The sequence below is a fragment of the Podarcis melisellensis genome, assembly GCF_964234715.1.
Source record: "Podarcis melisellensis genome assembly, chromosome: 5".
Taxonomy (NCBI): Eukaryota; Metazoa; Chordata; class Lepidosauria; order Squamata; family Lacertidae; genus Podarcis; species Podarcis melisellensis.
The window spans coordinates 41,378,608-41,397,574 of record NC_138537.1 but is presented as its reverse complement, the minus strand read 5'-3'; the positions used below and the strand labels follow the sequence as shown (position 1 = coordinate 41,397,574).

The following is an 18,967-nucleotide window of genomic DNA, read 5'->3' as shown; positions in this document are numbered from 1 at the left end:
AAGCCTTTTTTACTCCAGTTTAAACTTCAGCATTGAGAACAAAGTTGAAATGATCCATTTTATTTTAATGCATTGAACAGATTACTTCACGGTATGTACCTGGAACTTGAAAGGATTTTGAGTTGAGGTGATGAAAATCCCTCTATGCTGACATGTTACCTCCAGCTAAGAAGGCCTTGCAAAACTTCCATGTTTTGCAACAGAAGGAGGCAAGACAGGACTGCTACTACAGATCTGGCTTTAAGCTTTGCCCTGTGGTGCATGCAGGACAAGAGTCCTGAGGGAGAGGGAAAGGAAAGCTTGAGAATGGCACCCTCTCCTGGCCATGAAGCATTCTCTCTCTGGTATGTCTCATTTACACTGGCAGTTGCTGGACGGCTATACAGCTTGCTTCAGGCTCAGTCTCTGGGTTTACAAAAGGAGAAGTGAAATTCTCAAGCTCCGGTGACCTGCATCCTGCCGACTTGACAAGAAAGCAGCCACTTTGTTCATGCCACAGTAATGACCCTCATTTCCAAGCTTAGAGCAGTGGAAATGATGAGGGAGTGAGAGCAGGGACTGGCACTGCATCTTCTTCTTTCCCCAGGGCTGAGGGCAAGAGACTTCTCCCCAAGTGGCCAATTGCTAATGACAAAAACTGGCACAGCTAGGGGAGATGTACACTTCCACTGGTAGAGACACCAAATGAGCCTTTTCAAGGCACAGGTCAAAAGGCAGCTCTCAAGGGAAGACCCAGCACTGCAACCAGGACACCAACTGGCTTGCTGGTTTCAGTGCTTTGCCATCTGCTATATTGTTCAGGGCCCTGTTGTCATGCTAATCCCACAATATGAGAAGCCTGAGTATGTTGAGACACGCATCTTTTATTAGACTGGCTGCCTTGTTGAAGGAAACTGAGAAAAGCGAGCAAAGCAAGCTTTTGGACATAGATGATAGGTTCCAGCTGAAGGTTTTGAAGACCTTATACAGAGGCCACATCAGACCACTTCATGTGGCGGCTGCTCGTATAGTATCTTCCATTTGTGTGTAGTTCACCAAGTTCATAATTGAGCCCATTTCCTTCATGGCACAGCAAATGCATATCACACAGGGAGCTCTTATTCTAGTGCGTTAGTAAATGCAAAATTGATCCTCAACTCCTTAACTGTGTTGTTTATCCCTCATCTTCTGGAGAGACTGCTGGGGCCACCAAGGAGATATCCGAGGCCTGTTTCTGGTACTTGGCTGGTATATTCAAAGCTCCCAGTTAGAAGGGGGGCATTTACATAGCTTTAATCCCCACACACCCTGAGTTTTGCTTCATGCTGGCTTGCTTCTAATTCAACCATTCCTATGAGCCCAGCGCAGGCCTTTTGACTCCCACCTGTGACTCCTTCCTTCTTCCCAAGGAGCCAGAATTCGTCTATGACTGCCAACACTTCTATGACATCCCCCACAAACAGCGGCAATTCTTCGGAGACACTGGGGCAGAAGTCAAAGACAGCCCGTACCACAGAGCCTGCCTCCATCATTAGGATCTGCAACGAAAGGATACAGAGTCAAGACCTGGGAAACAGTTATGTCATGTCACAGACTGCAAGGGGAATTTTACATAGGAGCAGAGATTCAGGAGCAATAAGCAACTCCAGAAGTAGCATGGAGGTTTGCATCAGTCTGGATACAATGGGAATGGAGAATGTATGACCCTCCGTATTTTGTTGGGCTACACCTCCCAATGTCCCTGACCACAGTGACCAGGGCTTATGGGTGTTGGGAGTCTAACAACATCTGGAGGGACACATGCTTCCCATTCCTCAGATACAAGATCACATTTGTGTAGTATTGCAATCATTTGCACCCAAAACCTGTGTGGCCATCCTGTATCTCAAGTTCAGCACAAGGGAGCTCCATATGCTCTATCTTCTCAGCCAGCTCCATTCAACAGGACTGAATGGAGCCACCACTAGACTGCTATCCTTTCCTACAAATATTTGTGGCCAGTGCTTGGTAGTGACCCTCATTCTTTAGAAACACTTCACAGGAAGAAGTTAGACTTTGTCTGAATGGCAGTCCATTCTGACTCCTATTTTTTTGACCTGATTCTGTCCTACCCTTCTTTTCTCCTTACATCAGCTGGTAGGGTATGAGAATCTTACACACAGGGTCGTAGGTTGAGCAAAAGGTTCCTGCGTTGCATTGCAGGGGATTCAACTAGATGAACCTTGTGGTCCCTTCTATGATTCTATGATCTATTATCCTTTTCAACGTTTCTTGTATGTTGACCTTCAGCCCCTCCTCACTCATTTTCCCATGCTTTGCCTTCAAAGATTAGTTCTTGATGAGTTTAGCTGTTCCTCCACCCTGTTGCAGCTTCACTTTTGACCTTGGATGGATTGGTTGGCAACCTCCATATCTTATAATTACATGCAGCTGCCAGTTTATAGGAATTGGGAAGCAGTGGGGGTGGAGAACCATAGTTCAATGGAAGACCACTCGTTTTGTATGTAGAAGGTTTCATCCTCGCAACTCCAGATTTATTTATTTTGTGATACAGTACCTGATGGTGGGAAAGGGCCTCTGCCTGTGAGCTTGAAGAGGCCCTGCCAGTCAGAGCAGACAATACTGGACTAGATAAGACAATGAGCCTGACCTGATATACGGGGGCTGACTACATCTCTATGATTATCTGGTACAGGTTTTTGATACTGAATCTGACCCAACTTCCACCAAGCCCTGGGATCCTGCAATGCCTCCTGCAAAGATTCTCCTACAGTCCAAACTGCCTTGATAATTCACAGGGAGCAGTTAACTTCCTTGGTAAAATTCCACCCAGCTCAGAGGGCTGTTCTCCATCAACTGCATTACAGGAAGGGCCATTTGTCCTTGTCAATGTATTTATATTTCACATTTCCCACAAGTAAATCTGTGCTCAAAGCAGATCACACACAAAAAACAAAATCTAGCTGCTATACAAAATACTACATAAGTACAAAATACGACATATAATATCACAGCAACACAACACTAAGAAAGTAATAATCAAAAATTAGCTCAGATGGTTAGAGTATGGCTGCAGGTTTGATCCCTGTAAGGGACTGCTGCATATATATATATATACACACACACACACACACACACACACACACACACACACACACACAGAGTGGTGCCTCGGGTTACATACGCTTCAAGTTACATACGCTTCAGGTTACACACTCCACTAAGCCAGAAATAGTTCTTCAGGTTAAGAACTTTGCTTCAGGATAAGAACAGAAATTGGGCTCCAGCAGCGCGGCGGCAGCAAGAGGCCCCATTAGCCAAAGTGGTGCTTCAGGTTAAGAACAGTTTCAGGTTAAGTACGGACCTCCGGAACGAATTAAGTACTTAAACCAAGGTACCAGTGTGTGTGTGTGTGTGTGTGTGTGTGTGTGTGTATACACACACACACACATTACTGGACTAGATGATCCTCCGGGTCCCTTCCAGCTCTACAATTCTATGATATACATATAATTAGCAGTTCATTTACCATATATAAACATTTAAGTAAGCATACAAATAGGTCAAGATCAAGTATCTATTTGGACTTCATTGCTGGGGAGGTGTTTCTCCCCAGCCCCAAACAATTTTGTACTTGTAAATGAAACAAACAAAACAGGCACTTTCTTTTTTACCAATGTGAGGGGAAAAAGAAGCACAACACTGGTGCTAGAAAGCTCCTTTGAAAACATTCATAGTCCAGACTATGTGTTAGATCCAGACAGAACTATCAGGACTTTATTTTTATCTCTCTCTTTTTTTAAAAGGAAAGGGAGGATTGCACAGGTAAGTCCAAAGTATCAGCTGTGACAAATAGTATCATAAAAAGAAGAAAGATGAGTGACCCTCGTTCATAGATGGTGTGCAAACAGATTGGATACTGTGATAGGAAAGAGAGAATCAGGCAAGCGACTTCAGTCCCACCACCGAACAGGCTCCTCCTCCAAAAGATGAACTGTTTGGGCTGGCATTTTTCAAATGACCAGATCACCAGAAAGTTTGTTGTGTGAGAAGGCAATGGAAGTGGTGGGCAGTGAGGAGGGGGTAGCCATTCTGCACCATTCCCCCTAGCTCCAGAATCAGGCTGTGTGAAAGGAACCAAGAGTGCAGGGTCAGGAGAAGGAGGAATTCCTGTCAGGAAGGGACAGCAAGATGGAACGGAAACTTAGCATTTCCCTGACGCACAGAAACTGGGCTCTGGGCTGCCAACGACCAGCAAGCTATGTGCAAATGGTGACAGGCACAATCTATACAAAACCCAGGAAGCAAACCCCTATATTGCCACTTCAAAAAAAGGGGGAGGGTTTCCTCCTGACCCTAGTAGGGTGACCAACTTTTTTACGGGTTCCTGCTCCTGCACCTGCAACAGCAACTCGATCAGCAGATGTTAGCAGGTGGTAAGGCTGATCCCAACACTATGAAAAGGTTTGTTTGCTGTTTCTGCACATCAAACTGCTCTTAAAAGCATAGGAGGGCAGGATGCCCTTTCAGGTCAGCTGGCAACCCTATGTTCAGTACCTTTAGAAAAGAGAAAACCAGCTCTATCCCAGGGCACTTAATGGGGGCAGGGGTAAGCCCTGTATGCTAGGGATACAGATTACCTGAGCCCCATATATTGTGAAAGCTGATATACTGACATAGCTTTGATTCCTGCGTTGGAGCAGGTTAGACTAGATAACTTTGGGGTCCCTTCCCACACTATATTTCTATGATTCTATTCCCCATTGCTACCAACATCAGAAATCAACAGACACAGAAAACATGGTTACACATTAAATGACACACTTGCCTTTTCTCAGGCAATGAAGAGTACCGTATGCTACCCCCCAAAAAACCCCAAATCCCCCCCTGTGATAAGCATGCACCTCAGAGCAATGTCCAGGGCACTAAGTGCTTAGATTTGGGGAGGAACAATTGGGATTGTTTTTATAGAAGTGTGTGCATAAACCCATAATACAGGATGGGTGAGCGAAAGAGCTAGAGGGAACAAATGTGTTTTGCTGATGGCATTCGTTGTTTTATTATCAGGCACTAGCAACTTCACTCATGGCAACAATGTGAAGCTGGCATTTCTCAGAAATGCTGCCTTGGCAATTCCCAATGTTTAAGCCCCAGGCAAACCCAGAAACATGCCATAGGTTACACTTCAAATGATACTCTCAGGCTGCAGAATATGTACACTGAGTTCTTCCCTGGACCTCTGTGGAGCACATCAGATCAACACTTCCCACCCCACCAACCTGTAGACTTGCTACAGGTATCTATCCTAGAGCATCAATAGTGAGTGGGACCATTTTCCTGCATGTCTCCTGTATCTCAAAACCCCAGGAAAAAGGTGAAGTGCTCACTTGCAAAACGGGGTGATGAAGTTTCAGATTCTGATGCAAAATGCTGTCTATTAAAGCAAGTTAAGGAAGCAGCGCAAGTTAAATGTTATACTGTACCTCTACCATTTCAGTACAAATGAATGCTGCAAAATAGCAATGCTTATCCTTCAATATCACGGATCTGAGCTCAAAATCAATAAAATGCTGCTGCTGCTGCTCTGTAGAAGGAAAAGGAGCAAACTAACAAATTTCTGCGAGCTGCATGTTCTTATAGCTCCCACATCCCTCCATGAAGTCTGTGTTTTGCAGTTGTCAAGAAAGAAACTGTATAGACCAGGTTCTCAAGAATCATGCCTATGAAGCTGTGTACACACTTCAGTTTACTCTGCTTCCAGTGGTTTGGAACATACAACATTAGCTGCAATACACACCTGTCCTGTATCTAGTCTGACATTTCTTATGAAATACTGAGTTTTTATAAGTTTAGCCCAAGTCAGCTTTGATGTGAATTAAGAAAAAGAAGGCTCTATCTGTGTTTTAAGATGGCAATGTGTACGCAGCTGAAATCTCTCAAATTAATGTCCTGAAGTTCTTTGAAACAATTTAAAATGCCCAACAGGGTTCCATTCAGTTTCACTAATCCTTGTTCATGAGCGTCTAGAAATCACCACCACAAACACAAAACACTTCCATGAAGTAGCGTGCTAAACCTTAATTATTCACTATACGGCAGGAACAAAATACATTCTTTGCCCATTTGTCTTAATGCAGGAATCTGTTACATGCTAAGAAATCTCAGCCCACTTTGCACTGAGTGATGATTAAGCACAAGCCACACCTTGTGTCTGTCTTGCCTAGAAAATTGCACAGGCCAAAAGTTGTTTGTTTGTTTTTTTGCAATAACATGCTACAATGTAGAGAAACCAATGTTTAAATGGTGTTAAAACGCAGAGCACAAATTAACACAACCTGTCACAAATAAAGCCCAACATCACAAGGTGCAATCCAGGACAGAAGAGGAGTCCTTGGCAGATTTGGACAAACACTCAGCAAAGAATCTGACAGACTTTAAAACAGGATAGGATAAAAGATCTGGAATTTGAGACGGTAGAAAAAGAAAGGAGAAAGGAACCACCATACTGTATAGATATAGGCAGAGAAAGATAGTTATTTATATTTATATATAAATGGAAGAGCTGCAGCTCAGTGGTAGAGAATATATTTAGCACGCAAAAGTCCCAAATTCAGTTCCTGACATCTTCAAGTTGAGCTAGGAAAAATTCCTGCCTGGAACCATGGACAACCGCTGTCTCTCAGTGCAGACATACTTAGCTAGATGGACCAATAGCTGGCTCTTGGCATAAGCAGCTTCCCTTTCCAAGGAGGAAAGGTCTCCTCCACTACTGTAAACTGACAGGAATCATATCCCCTTCCTCAGAACAGAATTTGTTGTGACTGTCAAGAAAGGTGGGGAAAAACAACTGGGGCTTGAGACAATGGGGATACTTTGGCATGCCTTGTGGAAAGCAATTAATAAATAAAGCAAACAAATTAATGATAATAACTGGATTTGGGAGCAGTTCCAAGCCTGCCATGAAGCATAAGTTATGCTGATTCCCCTGCACTCAAGGGGTTCTGATCCCTAATAGCAATAGCTACTGTCTTCCAAGTGCCACTAGACTCAGGTATGCCCTCATCCATAATACACCCAGGTAAAGAAGATGCAGCTTCTGGTTTGACATTTTCACAGCAGCTGATGCAGCAGGATGAACGCTGAAGAAGAAGCCCTGGTGATGCTCCTGATTAAAAAAAGTTCAGTCAGCTGGACAAGGCATGTGGGTGTTAATGAGTAAAGAATGTCCTAAATGGAGGAGGAGGAGGACTGCTGAGATAATGCCAGGACATTCCTTCAGTTACTATACGCCATGGAGAAGGAACATGTTAAAAGGGCAGCAAACAGCAGCAACAACACTCTACATTCTCTACCACACTCTCATGTGTAAGGTCTGCAAAATAATGAAGAGAAAGAGGGTCCACCACAAATGCAACACTTCTAGTGTTGCCACAAACCATCCCTAGTTCTGCTGGCAGTGAGGGTGGGGAGAATAAGCAGGCAGAAACCTGAGATTCTTTCCCTCTTGCAAGATTATTTTAATGCACTGTGGAAAGATCTCCTCCACTTCTGGCGGACTGACTCAAAAGGGCTTGCTTATTCCACGACCGGGATGACAGCGGAGTGTTGTCTTCTCAGGAACATCTGCCTGCCAAGCCTTGCTCTAAACTTATGCCTGGAGGGAGGAAACAACCTTCCAGCTCCATCCGGGCTGCATCATTAGACAGCCCTGCCTTCTGTCCCAAACAGAAAACTGTTCCCAGATTCCGTGCTTTGAGCCTCCTCCCTTTGGCCAGCCATATCCGTGCCAAGTGTAACAGCCCTGCACACGCTGCAGCAGGAGGCAACGATCCAAGGGAAAGCGTTTTCACCCACCCACAGGCCTGGGGTCACGGATGAGTCACACGCCTTGCTGGCTTACCAGCACCGCTCCCCTTTACCTCTGGGAGATCTGCAACTGAACAGAGATGATAAAGGGAAATGGATCTACAGTAGAAATCCATCTAACATAGCAGTACAGGGAGGCCTGTTAAGTCAGCTAGAAGTCTCTACTCTCTTAGCAAGCCTCCATGTGGCAAGACTCTCCTGCTTCCAGTCCCCTCAGTGTCCAACATGGTGTAGATATCTCTCTGGTTCTTTAACTGCTTTTGGAGGAGGAGGAATCCCAGCCGCATGCTGCAGCATGCACAGAAAGGAACCCAGCACAGTACATATCGCCAGTACGGGAAAGCCAAGCCCATGGCCTGAGCAGCCAAGTTAAGCAAAAGCTGTATGAAAGAGTCAGCTACAACCTGGGCTGAACGTGAGGCTGTTCAAACTGCATTTGGAACCACAATTTGGGGGGTTCTAGCATAAGTCATCTGGATAGCCATGGTTGGAAATATAATCCTGGATTCAGGGCTATTTTTCTAGAAAAAGACATGCCAGAACTCACCATGAACGGCTCTCTTATTCTCCTATAATGGCAATGGTGCCCACCTGAGAGGCGTCAGAACTGAGTTTCGGTGAGTTCCTGCTGAAAAAAAACACCCCTTGGGTTGAGGCATCATCAAGAAACTGTATTGCTGTCGCCTGCTTGTTAGTTAGTTAGTTAGTTTCGCCCCCCAAAAGGGGAAATTACAGAATAGGCAGCAGTTGGAAAGGTTATCAAAGTGATGCTATTTTTTTTTTTAAAGGCAGGTTTTGATCACCTCTTGTACAGGACATAGGATCTCTCTTTACCTCAGCTAACTGCCTTTGTAAACCAACCCCATTTGTCACTGAAAGACAAGGGCCTGAATCTGGAGCAACAGTGGACGCCTGCAGTTCTCCAAGTATCCTGTCAACATCCGAGAACAAAACATGCTGAAAGTAATCCAAGCAGCAACAACAAGAGGTTGTCAAGGAGACCTCTGACTTGGACACTCTCACAACTGTGTCTTCCAAGCTGGACCAGAGAGGAAACAGCTTCACAAATGTGTCACAGCCGCCTGTAGATTTCTCCCCTTCTGGGTGGGCCATAACTGGGGGCATCTGCTGTTCCTTCATCGGCAAAAACAGCAACAACCCTCCTGGGTCAACACTCCAGGACTGATAGATAGGAAAGAATTGCTTGCCACATCAACCAACATAGCATGAGTCAAATGGACTGAATAAGTCCAGCTAATTTCAGCATGATGTTTCAGCCACCTGTGCTCTAACCATGACCCCAAATTCTTGAAGATCTCAACTCCCTATGTATTTGAAGGAAAGGGTTAGAGCACCCAGAAACCCTTGCACCAATGGCCAAAGTCTGTATAAGGCAGCTCCTTATAGATTTCAGGTGCCATCCAGATGTTGCTCCCATCCTCCTTGACATTGCCTTCATAAACTGGGACTGGTGGGAGTTATAGTCCTACAAGTTACCTATCCCAACCAATCAGCAACTTTTCAGCAAGGCCAGTGGGCTGGATTATGGTACCTTGATACCAAATATCATGTCTTCATTCCTGATCAGATCCTGATATTTGAGGAAGTGCAGCACAACACAGAGAATGTCTGGCAACACCAACAGAGAGCCCTTATGCCCTGCTACACATTCCTACCTCCAGCAGTCTCATGTTTAGAAATGCTTATTTTTAGGGCTACATTTCCCCATCCATCCTGGCTCTTACAACTGACTCTTGCTTTTATTTTGCTTTTATTTGTTTAGTCATCTTTTTTTAAACCCAGTTTATACCGCATTGCCAGGAAGGAACAATGATACACTCACCATATGGCTGAGCCCACCCCACTGACCTAGATAGAAAGGCCACAGAGACACAGGCCTGAGAAATAGCAAAGGGAGATGCCTCTTCCACAGCAGGGAGTCCTAAGCAGTGACAGAGTCTCATGCGGAATAAGGACATTTTCCCACCCGGGGAAATAATGGCTCAATTTGCCCCTCAATACATAAATCGTAATAATAGACTTGGAACTTTTAGGAGGGAGTGCTCCTCTGCAGCTACTAGTGCTAGGATAATCTCCCATCAGGCTCTGTGTCACAAAATTAATACCAAATGTATTGCTAAGTCAGACCTAAGATCTTGCATCACTCAAGTGCCAAAACCAGAAAATCAAGGGTTTCACAAGTACAATGAAGCCTATGTTCCCCATTCCACTGATATTCCGCTCCATACAACTGGACCTAATTTTCTCAGAGGGGCTGATGACTCAACTGTACAGCAATGCTGCTAGAAATTGGAGGATGCCAAGGGAGATCCTCAGCTGCAGATTTGATGCAAGCAGGAAAGATGGTGCAAGTAAGTCCCTGTCATCCTTATTCATTTACAGAGAACATTCAATAGGTACCTTCCACCCTTGGCAGTATATTTAAGAAAGCCAAATCACGCCTCTTCAAAGCCTGCCTCATGTGGCAGCTTCACTGCATCCTTCTAGCACCGATGAGGGACCGTATCCCAATGAATGCCTTAAGCCTTTACATTTGGGCTCTCTCTGAGTGTCACTCTGAGTCTGCAGCGGTTTGTTTGGCTAGTTCATGCCATACATATACTTTGGCTCTGTTCCTGAAATGCACTGAGAATCTATTCTCTTCAATTTTTGGGTGCAAAGCCTGCCACTTTAGTTTCTATCTGCGTGGGCACCGATGTGCCAGTGGTGAAGCTGAGTGTTCCATCACAGGTACAAACTACCATTGCAAACAATCCTGAAGCAGACCGAGAGTGAGATGCTGAACTGTACTTTGTGCCCATGACAGAGCATTCAGAAAAAGATAACCACTTCCACATAGCCACGAGAAATGCCAGCTCAGCCAAAAAAGCTAGGTCACCAGATGTGGCCCAGAATCACATCAATGAATGAAACTAAGCATTATGGAGTAGTATATATTTTTACTTCTGTTGATAACAGGCTTTTGGAGGCTCTTGGAGCTTGCCTAGAGGCAGCACATGTTCCTAGATACAAATTATATATTCCCTTCCCATCTGCAATCACCTGGATTTTAAAAGCCACACCACAAACAGGTGACATCAGCACGTACAACCACAGGAAGCTACTGATGATAAGCTGGGGAAGGATTTACCAAACTCAAGGCAGAACTAGCTTTGTCATCCATGCTCCTTGTCCTACAAAGTTCTAAAGCAATCTCCTCTCCTGTGCTGTCATGAAAACATGAGTTCACTCTGGTGAGAAAGCTCAATGATATAGCTTTCACCCATACTAAAAACAACTGACCATAAATCTACAGATGGAGCTACCTAAGCCTGACTTAGGAACACAGACCTGCCTGTAGCTTTTGGGTGACAAAATTCAGTGCCAGTTTGTGTGCTGGCTCTTCTCAAAGTCCTGAATGGACAATGGCTACAAAATCAAGGTCATGGTGCTATTGAAACCAACTGGGCAGTGCAATCCTAGGCACGCTTACTCAGAAGTAAGTCCCACTACACTCAGTGGATCTTACACCCCAGATCACAGCCTGCATTTCAAGAGCTTGTTTACTTGTGGCGGGAAAACATCTCTACATACTGCAGTGTACTGAAAGTCTCTTAGAAAAAAAAATCAGAGAGAGAGGTGGGGAATGTTATAAACTCACAGTGCAATGCAATGTGACTATTTTGAACACCTATTTAATAACATGTAAGTACCCTCAACGCGGGACACAGGTGGGCGCTGTGGGTTAAAGCCTCAGCGCCTAGGACTTGCCGATCGAAAGGTCGGCGGTTCGAATCCCTGCTGCGGGGCGCGCTCCCGCTGCTCGGTCCCAGCGCCTGCCAACCTAGCAGTTCGAAAGCACCTCCGGTGCAAGTAGATAAATAGGGACCGCTTACCAGCGGGAAGGTAAATGGCGTTTCCGTGTGCAGCTCTGGCTCGCCAGAGCAGCGATGTCACACTGGCCATGTGACCCGGAAGTGTCTCCGGACAGCGCTGGCCCCTGGCCTCTTAAGTGAGATGGGCGCACAACCCCAGAGTCTGTCAAGACTGGCCCATACGGGCAAGGGTACCTTTACCTTTAAGTACCCTCAACAATACTGTCAAATCCCCTAAAACTTCAAAGGGTTAACTTAAGAGAAAGGGGGAACATGGGGATGGGGGAGAAGAGAAAGGATAATAAAGGAAGACAATAACTCAAAACCTGTTTACCTGGAAGAAAATCAGCCAGCCTAACTGGCTTCCAAGTCAGTATACTTAGGGTTTAGGAGCACAGCACATCCATAAGCCAGCTAGTTCGGCACTGTCAGCAATGACTAGCAGTAATTCTCCAATGTAATACTCAGATATAATGGGAGTCAAATCAAAAACTTTACCTATGTAACACATGAGCAGTTCCTTTATGCCAATAAGTAGTTTTGCAGTCAAAATCTGAAAGCCACAGAAAGACACAGTAGGCAAAACTCTTGAGAGCACCGGGCCAGTACAATTCACCCAAATAACTTGTGCATACTAGAGAAAATATTTATGGAAGTTGCGGGTGACAGGGATTCAAACCGCCGACCTTCTGATTGGCAAGCCCTAGGCTCTGTGGTTTAACCCACAGTGCCACCTGCACCCCATATGACTATAAGTAGACCCTTGTAAATCCTTAAATAATAAAAGGGCCCTAATAATGAAGGAAGTGGGGGTTTGGATAATAGCTGGGATAAAGGACACTGTGTGACATTTGTCCAGATAAAACAAAAAACATTGCAAGAAGGCTAGCGCCTATTTAACAACGGACAAAGTTGGGAACTGACAGTGTAATCCTATGGCTATCTACTCAGAAGTAAGTCCCACTGAAGTCAGCAGGAATTCCTCCTGGGTAAGTGCCTATAGCACTGCAGCTGAAGATGGGTCACATGATATAATGGGGGCTCTACAAACCTTTTAATGACATAAATGTTTTCATCTGCACATACCCTTAAGAATGGCACTGCTGCAAACATTCAGATTGTTGATCTCCATAAGGACATGAATAAGCAATGTTGCTTATTTGGTGCTGAAAGCCTAATGCTTACTTTAGGGCATCTTGGCAAAAGTGTTGCTGTGAAGATTTAGGAAATAGCTGTACTGCTGTTCTCAGCACTGATGTGGCCCACCCGGTAGGCTTGACAGCTGCTCTTCGCAGCAGGTCCATATGGCAGAGATGCCCCCAAGCTCTTATGAAACAGCTTGAGCCAAGTAAGGCCAGCACCAGCTAAAGCTGCACGCAAACGCAGAGGAGAGCGCTTTACGTGGGCGCCGGTGACACCGTTCTTTCCACAGCGAGAGGAAACTTGTTCTGAAGAACGCACTCAGCAGAGCTTTGTGGTGAGGCCTACATCTCTTTGCAACCCTATCCCTTCCAGACTACTGCAGGCTTCCTAATTCCGAAACTCAAGTTTAAGAAACCCAGAATTCACTCTTCCAGCATCCTATATGCTGCTATGATCCTTTTCTAGTTAGATTAAAATATTAGGCCATTGAATAAGCAACGGCTGAGCCTTTTGCCAAGGAAATGACAAGCACAGGGAATATGAATAGAGATAAAAGCAGCATTGCAAGGAATGTAAAACTGAAGTTGCTCAGGCTCTGTTCACAGGTTGTAGAATTCCTACATGCAAGTCACATATAGTAGCATGCGATGATTCTACACACAAGCGCAAGCCGGGCTTCAGATTTTTTGGGTGGCATGGGCAAGCTGTTCAAGGTGGGCACCCCCAGTGCCAACTGCAGTCCCCATGCCAGTCTCTCCCTCACACACTTGTGGATGAACCTTGGTGCTGCCACCAGCTTCTCCCCCTGTGGTTGTAAGTGAGGGGGCTGACCCCAGTGTGGGTGCCAAGCTATTTTGCACCCTTGGTAAGGCTAACTACTTGCAGCAACACCACCACTCAAAAAAAATTGCTAACTTCAGTTTTCAAAAACAGATGTCTTGTACAAATGATAAAATTCTTCAAAATATAAAACTACAATATTATCAGAAAGCTATAACTGAAAGCTATAACTAAGCTATAAGCTATAACTAAAACTAATCCGTATAAAACTGTGCTCCGCAAAGGTCAGTACTGCACCCCTTTGAGAGCTGTGCCCAAGGCAGCTGCCTAGTTTACCTAATGATAGTACCGGCCCTGACTTATTTTCATTTATTTATTTTTATTAAATTTATATACCGCCCTCCATCACAAGATCTCAGGATGGTTCAAAGAATAAAATGCAGAATAAAAACAAGTAAATAAGTAAAAGAAAACAGCAGAACAATAACCTCCCTTCCCACAGACACATTAAAAAAGCCATAGAATATTAATCAACCAAAGGCCTGGTTGAAAGCATCTAAACATGTATAATAAAGGTGACAGGCAAGCCTCTCTGAGGAGACCATTCCGCAAACAGGGAGCCACTGCAGAAAAGGCCCCGTTCTCGTGTTGCCACCCTTCATACCTCTCGGGAAATGAGCACAGAGTCCAAGGTCAGATTATATGGGGAGAGGCTCTGTAAGGAGCAGGTGCCACCATCACGTAACCCCATAAGTAAGTGTGGGGGAGTTAGTGACTGCAGGAGCACTCCACTGAGACGCCCATAATAGGTGGCCTGTATGTGGGCTAGCCAGGGTGACAGCCCCAGTAGGACCTCCCAGGGCATCTGAGCACTGGCAGATGCCACAGTACGATGCCAGGGCTGCACACACAGATTGTCATCTACACACAGCAATTCCCACACAAGTGGGATCACTTTTGCACTTGAGGACCACATAATTGACGTGCAGGAATTTGGTAATGTGTGAAGCGGGTTCCAGGGCAGAAAGATATGTATCTAAGTTGCACTCTCCCATGCTATTCCCAAGATGCAATTAGGTGACATTTTAAATACTGATTTTAAACTAATTAGAACATGATAGATGTTCAGTAGGATTTGCTATCCTGCGATGTGCAAACCATGAGTGCTGGACTATGACCTGGAAAACATGAATTCAACTCTGAACTCCACGGTGGTCTCAATGTACATCCCATTATGTTAAAAGGCAAATTGCCTGGAATATGGAGAGCTCAAGAGACCGACCTACTTGTTCCAGGGAGGTTCTTGGGAGTGAGAAGAATCCAGAGGAAGGCTGCACTGTTGTGTCGGGCAGGAAAAGAATGCTCTTATTTGCTGAAATGTTTCACTTATCCCATCCCAAAGATTCAGGGCAGATACACAAAGAAGTATGCACAATCACAACTAATAATAGACAAGAAATGGCAGTACAGTGGTACCTCGTTTAAAAACAGCCCTGGTTACAAACTATTCGGTTCACAAACTCTACAGTTACAAACTATTCGGTTCACAAACTCTACAGTTCGGTTTACGAACTGTAGCTCTAAATCTTGCAATCTTGCAATCTTGCAATCGCAGCTCAATATACAGTGGTACCTCGGTTTACGAATAATCCGTTCCAGAAGTCTGTTCTTAAACCGAAACCGTTCTTAACCCGAGGCACACTTTCCCTAATGAGGCCTCCCACCGCCAATGTCCTTCCATCATTCGGATTCTGTTCTTAGACCGAGGTAAAGTTTACAAAGCGGGACACTACTTCCGGTTTTGTGGACTTCGTAAACAGAGCTATTCTTAAACCGAGGTACCACTGTACATATAACAAACAAAAAACCATAAACACAAAATCTTTGACCTTTTTTGGTCGAATTTAGCTGTTACCTGATAGCCTATAGTAGATCTCCAATCAACAAGAAAGCCCTTCCTGCTTCTAATATTTGAGCATCTCTCTACATACCTGTTTCTAGAGTCTAACCATAGGATCTCTCTCTCTCTCACACCAATGGCGTAGTGTGGGTTGTCAGCACCCGGGGCAAGGCAAGTAATTTGCACCCCCTAACCCGTGGATTTTAGCACTCGAGCGAGGTAGGGGCAGAGAGCTGCGAGTGTGAGCGCCCCCCCCAGATGTTGCGCCCGGCCCCCCTGCACCCCCCACGCTACGCTACTGTCTCACACACACTTCCCAAAAAACCCAAAAGATTCTGATGTAACTTTTCCTTCTGTAAGAAAAGGCCGTCCCATGAGCATCAACTGTCATACTGGAATCCGCCCTAAGGGACATGTCAGTCATGGGTCGTCTGTACTTGGGTGAAGGAGGGTCGGAATGAGTAGCCAGAGTCAGACCCGCTAAATAACAATGCTGTCCCCAGAATTCCTATATAGGGTGTTGTCACCTGGGGGCGGGGAGCAAACTAGTGTTCCTAGGAGTACGGACCATCTCCAGTAGCCAAAAGCAAAATCGCCTAGGTGCGATCCAGACCAGGACCGAGGAGGTCTACCAGGGCGTAAGACCCCTGGACCCAGGGGAACTGTGGGAAACCATGGTGATGTCCTGGGCGCGCAAGGGCGCGCGTGCTGCCTTAGGGAAGCCTCCTCCGACTCGGAAGCTCAGCCTGGTGTCCCTAAGCCAACGGGGCGGGATGGGTGGGGAGCTGGCCAGGATAGCAACCCGCGATCTCTCGCTGCGGATGGGGAGACCAGTTGCCCACGCAGCTCAAGCCGCGGAGGGAGGAGCCGGGGCCGCGTCGGAGAAGTTTCCACACGAGCCCCGGGGGCAGCGCTTTCTCGAGCGGACGGGAACGAAGTGGAAGCCCCGACGGCGCAGAGGGAAGGGGGCGCCCAGGCCGGGCCCTTCCCGCTGCCGCGATGTCTCCCTCTCGGCCCCTACCTGTTGCGCGGTCCCTGCAGCCGTCGCAGCCCCGGCAGATCGCCCTCTCGCCTCGGCCCCCAGGAGCCGCCGCGGCCCGGAGCTCAGCTCCGCCCCGGCCCCAGTCGCCGCCCTCCGCAGCCGGCTGTGCTCTGAGCGCCCCCTTCCAGCAAGCGGGTGCAGCTGGGGCCGGAATCCCGCTCTCGGAGCCAGCGAGGCAGCCGTTTCCCACGGGCAGGGGGCACTGGACCAGGCAGAGGCGTGTCCATTGCTGGAGATCTGGAGGCCAGGGGCGGCGGGCTGGGGACGGCCGGGGGCGCGGGGGCACTCTGCACATGCTCCGCTCCCTGTGCCCCCCTCCGCTCCCTGCGCCGAGTTTCTTTGCCTTGCACTGAAAACTAATCCCAGGGCTTATAAATCTTGGAAGGGGTCCCTGTGTTTTCCCTCTTTATTTAGCACCCGCCTTTGCCATACTGCTGGGATGTATCTTCACCATCGTTTTCGAGTCCCAAATGAATTGGGAAGAAAATGTATAATTGCCGTTAAAACCGAGAACTCTCCACCAGGAATTCGAAACTTTGCAGTAAAGACGCTGCACGTTCTCCAAGCGCTGGAGAAATCGCATCTTGCACAAGCCAGTTAAACAAGTAGACAAGTTTGCTTTATGCAGCTGTGGCAGGGATCTCAGACATGCCCCGTGGGGGTTTTGACTATTTTCTTTGAACAAGAGGCTCCCTCCCTTCCCCCGCCTATGCCACTGCTCCCCAGCTGCTTTTTAAAGCCTGCTCTCTTTCGGAAGTGGTTTGCTACGCTGCGTGGAAGGCTGCTGCTTCAGAGAGAACAACCAGAAAGGAGCCTGGGAAGAGGCAGAATGGGGAAGTGACATAGCTCAGCTGTAGCACATCTGTCTTCTATGCAGAAGTGTCCCAGCTTCAGTTCCAGGCATCTCCAGGTAGTTTGCAAAGTTCAGATGCATCACATTATTTATTTACTTCCTTCACTGAGACCAGAAATCATCTTCTGCCTTTCTCAGCAAATGCCAACTCAAGGCATTTATGCATTGCCTGGCAGGATTCCATTAAAATGGTAGTGTTCCTGAACTGCACATTTGTGCCTGGTACCATGTTCTGCACATGTGTGTGCACACAACACAAAATACAGAGTCTTAGCATTCAAAACTGGGTTGCCCATGGTGCCAAATTCATTACAGAACAGAACCCTAATTGTAATCTATGTCAGAAATATGAGAAATGCAGTGCTACCTCGGGTTAAGAACTTAATTCGTTCTGGAGGTCCATTCTTAACCTCAAACCGTTCTTAACCTGAGGTACCACGTTAGCTAATGGGGCCTCCTGCTGCTGCCACGCGATTTCTGTTCTCATCCTGAAGCAAAGTTCTTAACCCAAGGTACTATTTCTGGATTAGCAGAGTCTGTAACCTGAAGCGTCTGTAACCCGAGGTACCACTGTGTAACTGTTTTCTTTCCTTTGCTGGGCTTAAGGATCCCTATTTGACTACCCTGTGATATGGGATAGTAGTGGCCATCTTGCCATTTATGGAGAAATTCAAAAAGAAAGAAGGGTGGAACAGCCTATAAGCAGCAGGCATGCAGCCTAACGCAGCAGAATCCTATGCATGATTCAGAAGTAAGTTTCACTGTGATAACACCACACCAAAGCAGGTGGAAAGGAAAACAGATGACATCAGAAGCAAAACTGGCTCAGGGACAACACTCCGTATATTAGCTCTCTAATGTCGCTTCTAGATTATCTGTTCATTGAGCAACACCTTCCAGTGCACTTTCTTGTCACTTTCCTTACTGCAAACTGTCTGATTTCAGGGGGGAAGTGGGTTTGCTGCACTATCCCTAAAGTGTAGTTGCGATGACACCCACATCACTGACACATCCAACACTGCCACTCCTGCTAACTCTCTTGGTTTCCCCCTTTCCTCCCACTGCCTTGGACGATGGATGCATTAGACACAATAGGCTTCAAAGGCCTATCCAATGCAATTTATTCCATTGAATACTTATTTTTATAAGGTAATGCCCCCGGCTAAAGGTCTTTTTATCACACTTTTCATTCCCCAGTAGGTCAAGGATGGGGTACCTGTGGCCTGTCAGATGTTGCTGCGCTGCAACTCACACCATCCCTTACTATAGACTGTGCTGGCTGGGGTTGATGGGACGCCAGCCGCTCTGGAGGGCCAAAGGTCCCCCAACCCTGCAGTACGGTAGGTCATTGTTCCTAGTGTGAACACTCATGACTCAGCTCTTCCACCCCTGCAGTAGGTCATTGTTCCTATTGTGAACACTCATGACTCAGCTCTTCCGGATGAGTCATATAATTAGGTTGATTATATGGGAAAGAGTAGATGACAGTAGATGGGCTTCCCCAGCCCTCTGAAGCAGATTTTGGGGGT

The 18,967-nt window shown here is 46.4% G+C and overlaps 1 protein-coding gene across 1 annotated transcript in view; it reads right to left on the bottom strand.

The window, feature by feature from the left end:
• The window catches only part of DNMBP (dynamin binding protein), a 49,039-nt gene extending 32,355 nt beyond the window's left edge, over nt 1-16,684 (bottom strand). Inside the window, exons 1-2 of the mRNA XM_081911534.1 lie at nt 16,565-16,684; nt 1,364-1,517 (exon numbers count right to left, since the gene is read on the bottom strand). Coding sequence (XP_081767660.1) covers nt 1,364-1,511 — 148 coding nt within the window. The 5' untranslated portion in view covers nt 1,512-1,517; nt 16,565-16,684. The remainder of the gene's footprint in view (nt 1-1,363; nt 1,518-16,564) is intronic.
• Between the last annotated feature and the right edge of the window lie 2,283 nt (nt 16,685-18,967).